The 7,857-nt window shown below is 37.3% G+C and overlaps 1 protein-coding gene across 1 annotated transcript in view; it reads right to left on the reverse strand.

Annotated features, from left to right (window-relative positions):
* The window catches only part of LTBP1 (latent transforming growth factor beta binding protein 1), a 147,397-nt gene extending 140,005 nt beyond the window's left edge, over window positions 1–7,392 (reverse strand). The window contains exon 1 of the mRNA XM_009283777.2: window positions 7,057–7,392. Within this exon, the coding sequence (XP_009282052.1) occupies window positions 7,057–7,279 (223 nt within the window). The 5' untranslated portion in view covers window positions 7,280–7,392. The remainder of the gene's footprint in view (window positions 1–7,056) is intronic.
* Between the last annotated feature and the right edge of the window lie 465 nt (window positions 7,393–7,857).

The following is a 7,857-nucleotide window of genomic DNA, read 5'->3' on the forward strand; positions in this document are numbered from 1 at the left end:
CATACCATGTGACGTCATGCTCAGCATATAAAGCTGGGGGAAGAAGGAGGAAGGGGGGGACGTTTGGAGTTATGGTGTTTTGTCTTCCCAAGTAACTGTTACGAGTGATGGAACCCTGCTTTCCTGGAGATGGCTGAACACCTGCCTGCCGAGAAATTCCTTGTTTTGCTTTGCTTGCATGCGTGGCTTTTGCTTTACCTATTAAACTGCCTTTATCTCAACCCACGAGTTTTCTCACTTTTACCCTTCCGATTCTCTCCCCATCCCACCAGGGGGGAGTGAGCGAGCGGTTGTGTGGTGCTTAGTTGCCGGCTGAGGTTAAGCCATGACAATTATGCATTTTAACTTCGTGTTCTGTTTTGCTTTAACTTTGAGGGAAACGTACTCCATGTGTTTTTGAATGGCTGCAGGTGTGGATTTTGTACCATTTCCATTTGTGGTTTTTCCTATGACTGCACATCCAAAAACTGTGTTCTCTATAATATACAGTTTGGTGAGTGCTTTGAGAGCAGATGGACTTTTGCTTCGCAGTGATGGTCTGAAGTCCTTAAGGTAAGCAAGGGAGTGGAAATGAGTTGCTAACAGGCCTGTCTAAGTTCAACCCCATTAAAATCATCTGGCTGAACAATGTATTTTCTTTAAATTAGCGTCTGGCCTCTGTTAGAATCAGAGGGAAAGATGTCAAATTTGAATAATTATTTTAAGATTATGAAGAAAGAGCTCACAGATGCTGTAAAGCTGTATGGTAGAAACCAGAACTATTTGTTGATGACAAGCAGTGATAAATACATGGGGGTAAGAAAGCATTCCTTCTGAACAGATGTGGATATCAACAACTACAACAACAAAATCCTTAAGATGTAATTTTTCTTTGTAATTTGAGTATAGATGGCCAATAATTGAAAATGCATTAAAACCCTGAGCGCTGCTCAAAGTGATACATTTACATTACAGGGTAGAATTTTAGTCCACTAGTGGTTCAGATTAGGAAAGCCTACACTACACTACCTGGATTGTAAGTAAATGAATTCATTCTCCTGTCTGCTCAAATTTACTTTATAGAACAAAGGGAGATTGGAAAAAAAGGAATACCTGTTAAAATTGATGCTCATGATAACTGGTTCCTCCCAAATTGTTTTACATTGGCTCTTCAGGCTGGGAAATACCTTTTTCCTAGCATCTTCTATAAGGCAGAGGATGTAAACAATTCATAAAATAGTTCCACCGTTATTTGTCCTTCTTTCTAATTTTAGCCAGTCAGTCCAGTGTCTGAGGAAAAATTCTTGGCCTTCATTTTGCTACAGCTGTTACAATGCTGCTGCATGAATAAATATTTCAAGCATGGTCATCATTTATACAGATTAAATTTCAAATTACCAGCTAAAGCAGTGAATAAACTCTAATGTCCTGATCCTTTCAAATTTTTTTTTTTTTTCAGAGAGAGGGGGAGAGAGAGAGAGACTCTGACAGACTGACCAACTTCCTTGCTGCTGCTGCAGAAAGTTTAAAAAGTTAATCTTTTAACCAAGTTGTCCGAGAATTCTGAAATTTTCAACTGTCTGCCAGTGTCTGTTAAAAGAAAAAATATTTCATCTGGCAGCAAAAAGAGCATAAAACAATAAAGCCTGACAGAGCAGAAATGATAATTACTGCAGGAACAGTAGAAACAAAACTTTTACCAAATAAGGCTACAAGGTAGCCACTACAGAGACAGTAAAAGTACTAAACTGATAATAGTGGGGGAATAGCAAGGTTCTTGCATCATAACTACTTCAGAAAAGGGTGATACTATGGCAAGTTCAAGTGCAAAACCCAAAGATATTTCAAAGTAACACTTTACTCTTACCCACAGAGAATACACTACTAAAAACAGACTATGAATTATCATATGCTGTTCTCAAGCTAAGCAGTTATTCCAGAAATAAGCTCCTCGTCAATTAGGATGTCTGATGGAACATAATCAAGTTGAAAACCAAAGCATTAAAAAAAAAAAAAAAAAAAAAAAAATCAATTCTCCTCAGTTATGTTACCAAAAGGAATTCAAAAATCTCTGCATAACATTTGTTATCAATTATTTTAAATCCTCCATTTGAGAAGCTACACGTACATCTGCTAAGTCTCAGCTGAAGCCATAGGAATAGTGTTTTGCTGAGGCACAAGTTACATAGATCAGACATGACAGGTCATCTACCCAGGCTGACACCATTCACCAAGTAGTAAACACCACTTCATAATAGAGAAGAAAGCATCTCTTCTAACATGTTGCCATTCTAGCAGCTCTTACTAAACTCAGTACAACAAAACAAAGAATAAAAATATGAGTAGAAAACTGAACAGTGTACACCTCACAAGCTGCCAGAAGAGTCTGTAAATTCTCACAAATCTACACAAATACTTCTACAAGCTGTTGGTCTTTTATATGTCTTTATATGTCATCAAATTTGCCCTCCAATATTACTTACAATAAATGCCTTTTCATACCAAACAATATTGATAAATCCTCCTCAAATGTCATAGTCTTACAGTACCTCTTAAATGTAGTAAGATATGTGTAGTGTGTATCATATGGAGCAAAGAAACAACTTTATTACATAGCAAATGGCAGCAAGAAAATGCCATTCATTGCTCTTGGATTTCCTGTCATACACAAACTACAGATAAAAATGTGCTGGCTTGCTTACACAGGTCATTGCCATTTTTAACCAACACAATTCTTTGATAAGACCAGAAGTGCTTGAATAAAGAGCAATGTTAACTTCTACAGCATTGATAGAAATTCATGATCATGTATGTCTGAATAAAATTCAGAAATTCTATCAACTTTTTGTAAAATAACTGCTTTACATTTTCACAGTTCTGCATAATTATGCTCTCTAGACTCTTTCCTAGATGAAGCTGTAGGAGAAGCAGTTTTAACTTTCACTCAAATGCAATGAAACAAGAAATAAAAGGCTCCTAAAAATCTGCCCTTCTTCCAAGGGAAAGCACACAACAAAATATTCCCTCATCCCCAGTAACGGCCTAAGTAAACTATGGTTGTGCACAGCAAAGCCAGGAGGAAGGACAACTGTGCAGGCTATGTGAAAAGGGAGCAGAAGAAAAGGGGAAGGGAATGTTAAAAGAAGAGATACTGATGAGCATTAAAGAGTGACATAAAGGGGAGTAGCAGAGCAAGAATTCTATCACCACCTCTGCCCCAATCGTCACCTGTGGTCTTGGGAAAAAAAATTCTTAAACTCTCCTTGGTCTCCACTTGCAGAATGCTGCTGTTTCCCTGTTTGACACAGATACTGCGAAGTGCTCAGTCACAAAATTTCTACAGGTAGATATGCACTTCCACTGAATAGCATGAAACTCTAACTTCTCATTTATAACAGTTTGAATGAACTGCTTTAAATGAGACGCAGGGCTGCAAATGAACAGTGAATATAAACCTAAGTATTAAACGACTGCTTCCTTTACTAAGTTCTGTCATTCCTGTGCAATGAATGAGGCAGGGATCCTGTGGAAAAAAAAATAGAATGTGAATCTATAATTAAATACTTATGTACAATAGGGAAAAAATTAAAGAGCATGAAGAACATTAATTTGGGCATTTCCTAATTCCTTACAGCTTCATTTTACAGTTACAAATTATCACTGTCTTCCCACTCCTTACAGAGAGAAAACTCATTTCAAAAGCAGGTATTTTGGAATATGGAATAATTTTGAGGAGAAACAGGACACATCACTGAGTAACTTCAACAGTGAATGAGACAGAAACCTCATATGTTATTCTAGATGCATCCTTTCCTACACACATATATCGACCCTGTTTTACAAGCCTCTGTAGATATATCAGGACTGAAATACCATACAAACTGCACATGCATCAATCCAATAGAATAATGAGAATCATCTATTCAGCAGAAGCTTCCACTCAGATTAAATGCTTTCATTCTCCAAGCCAATGAAATCTTGGAGGTTGGTTAGCTTAACTGTGCAACATATCTCATTCACAATATTAAACTGAAAAAAACCCCAAAGTTTCACTGAAGCAGACTGGCAGTCAAGGAGATCCCTACTTTTAAATACCAAGCTTTCACCACCTTCAATTGAAATGCTAGTACTCTTCATGAGAACAGCCAAAATCTCAGCTACCTGAAAAGCTACCATTTCCCCCAATCTGTTTCTTGTTGTGGGTATTTGGTTTTAATGGCTTATCCATATCTAACAAAATTTTCAGGAAACAGGATTTGTTCCTTGCCTGGACTCACTGGTACCAAGTTTCAGCTGAAATGACAAACTGAGCAAATTTTAAGAATCTGAAATAACCCATGGAAAAACTTGAGTAGCTTTAGTACAGGCACTGCAACTTCTTATCTCTGAAAATAAAAAGTGTTTACAAAGTTCAGCACAAAGTTTAAAACACATACACAAAATTTTACTCTCGTTCATTATTAGAAAGAATGGATTATTAAGAACAAAGCAAAGTGATGGCTAACCGCAATCTGTCATCAGAGAATCTAAACTAAATCTTGTGTACTAGAATGCTGCTCCTGCTACAGAAATACATTTAGATCTAACAACCTAAAGCGGTTTCCTAATTTCCCCATTCATAGTAGGTACCTATTATTAGTAATAGGAGTTAGTTTTCCAAATAGGGCATGTGAATTTATCTTTTCTGGCTTTAGGAAGAACAAACACTTTAAAAAAACATACTGAAAAAGTGCTGTTCGCTGCTTTAAGTATGTATTTTCTGACACGACATTCTGTTTCATGGTTGCACTTTTAAAATGTCAAATGATCAGAGTAAGAATTTCCATGCGTTTTGGATAAACAGTAAGTAAACAAGTTTAGAACAGGGACTTAAAAGCAAAAAGCACAAGCAAAACATAATACAGATGTTAAAAATGTAACAAAAATAAATTATCTCAGAAGACCTGAATTACTTCTGCTTAATGTATCAGGAGACATCTCTATCAGGACAAGCCTAAGCTAATGAGAGGCACTAGTTAGAGAACAGATATAAAAATTATTTCAGTAATATTTATTTTAAACCCTGATTCAAAAGCTCCTGAAAAATCTGTGATCAGTGAAAGAACTCAGTCTACAGGTGTAGGATCTTTCCTCTCTGGCCATTAAGAAGTTAAGTTCACTCAGCACTTTTATTTTTAACTGGAGAGCCTTGAAGTCACAGTTTAGACCTCTTTCTTATTCCTCTTCTGTAAAAATGACGATACTTAGGGATGTGGTGAACGCTTTTGGTCTTTTAAAGGTAATAGGGAAGATCGATAGCTACAGGCAGGTTAAAAATCCCTATACATGTGTAGCGACTTGTTTTTATAAGTTTTTAAACATAACACTCCCCTATTGTTCCATCAAATACTATTATGAGCTGCTTTTGTTGAATATTTCCAGCAGCCTATTGTACACAGTGCATCACGGAGCTGCATGGCCTGAGGCCAGGAAGGAAGGTGTGGAACACGTCTTCACAGGTCGATTTCCACTCTCCAAGTATTTGAGAGAAGGTCGTGTTACAGCACAGATTTACATAGCAGACAAATTACATGACTGCCCGTTCTCAGCATTTCATAATTTCAGTAAAAAATCAGGTCAAATGAAAGGGAGGGAGAATAACCCTATCCTTTCACAGTAGTCAGAAAATTAAACAAAAAAACTTACTTAGCTGTGGTTCTTGCCAAAACATTGGTAAAAATCTGTATTGACAGTAAACACAAGTACTTGATTTACCATTCCTTTACAAAATCCTTTTCTTTTTTAATGCCTCAAAACAACCATAAACAAACTCAAAATGTGCTGTCTTGCTGTTTTAAAACACTGTTTTTGTTATCATTAGTCCAAAACATACATATTTTTTACAAACATGCATATTATCAAGGAATGTGTTATTAATTTCAAGAGCTTTCACCCACAGTCTGATAGTCTAGTAGGAGTGTTAAGAGAGGGAACTGCTCTTTGTATCATGTGTCCGGATGTAAAGAAGAATAATTTGGAATAGCTTTTTCCCCCCTCAGAGCCTGAAATATAGTGCACTTTAAAAAGGGCAGTATTGGCCAGCCTCAGCACTGTCTGACATTATGTTTATACTAGACAGAGACTAAAACTACAGTGTTCATATCTGGCATTCTTTGAGTACAAACTGGCAAAAGAATTAATTTTAAAAGTTTTTTTAGAAAACGATACTATGATATTTTCAGGATAACAACAAAATACTTTCCAAGAGCAGTTAAGGATATCATAATATGAAACAACAAATCTAAAAGTGTTTAGGTATGTATCCATACATCTGTATTTCTCTTAGCTTACAAGACTGATACTTACACACAAATTCCTACCAATGTCATATAGTGTACAGTTAAAATATGCTAATCATTATCCCAGATAGCTTTCAGGATTTGTTTCAACACAGTCAAGCAGTTGTAGGCTTTAGACTGGCATACTGCTGATACTCTTATTGAGCAAACAGAAAGAATAAACATTAACAGAGAAATGACTGGCTTCAATAACTTCAATTGGCCTTAACATTATTTCAGTTTCTAAAAATGACAAATATGAAACGTGATTTACTCTCAGCAGTAAGAAAAAGTTTTAAGCTGATGTATTTTTAAAAAGGCTTGTAGTTTTAAGGAACTCCTGAACAATTTTTTGAAGACAGATTCACTGTGTTAGCTAGATTTTATGTGCATTTGATACTTATTCAACAAGCAAAAATAGGAAACAGAACTTTTTGTGGGATCTGACATTTTCTCTATTTACCAACACAAACTCTGAGGGATGAGTTTTACCAAAAGCTTCAGCTTAGCATGGTGTAGCCCTGCAGCTGAAAATTCAGATGAAAAATATGGGAGGTTTTCTTCTATGACACAAAAGGAACTTTTGGGAACATTTCCGAAGGATACCAGAAAGCTTGTCTAACATACAATGGTTCCTACTCAGCACAGCCCTCCAAACAAAGAGTAACAGATGCACAACTGGTATTAATAACAAAGCATCTCCTCCCTCTGTTAGTCAAGAGAGGACAGCTAAGGACAAATACAGTTTCAGGGTACTTACCTACTCGGAAGTTAGTGGCTGTCAGAGTGTCAGCAGCATGGCCGTTTTCACTAATGAGGGTGGTGGTATTTCCCTTCTCACAGTTGTTCTGACAGTTGCCTTTGGTACAAGTCACTTTACAGATGCTGGGTGTAAAGACCACCTTGATGCGACCAGTGTGATTTCCCACTGTCAGCGGAGGCAAAGAAAAAAAGAAAAATAAACAGATCACTTTGGTATCCATTGATTTCCTTCAAGAAGTTTTGGGAAAAAAAAAAAGGTGGGGGGGAGAAAAAGGCGACAGGTCTACAGGAGGAGGGCAGTCTGCAGTGCTCTCTCTCATAGATCTCCAGTGGTGTCTCTGAAACAGGAGTAGGAAGCTTAGCAAACAGAACTCCGGGATCCGCTCCAAAACCACATTTAAAGTCAAGTCACTGGAGTGGGATTAGTAATCACAATGCTGCACTTTATTCACAGGCAGACAAAGAGCAATACCAAGGGCATGACAGCTTAAATAGCCAACCCTGACAGGCAGATGTAATGTAAAGAGGCTGGCTGTGCACCTAGGGGTGAATAAACTCTTGTGTCCTCCTGCATACTTTTCCTGTTTCTGCACTTATTAAGTCACTATTTGTAGCTCGACCCCTGGAAATGTTTTAGGCATGCGGCATGTCTGAAAACATCTGTCTCAAATCTCCTGGCACCCCAGCCCGAAGTGGTCAAACCTTGTGACGCAGCTGCCTGGACCCATTTTTTCACAGTTTTTTGGCACTATTTTTCCACAAGGATTTACATATTATAGACTGAGCTTTGCTGTCAGCC

This window comes from Aptenodytes forsteri, unplaced genomic scaffold (genome assembly GCF_000699145.1).
Source record: "Aptenodytes forsteri isolate BGI_AS27 unplaced genomic scaffold, ASM69914v1 Scaffold309, whole genome shotgun sequence".
Lineage (NCBI taxonomy): Eukaryota > Metazoa > Chordata > Aves > Sphenisciformes > Spheniscidae > Aptenodytes > Aptenodytes forsteri.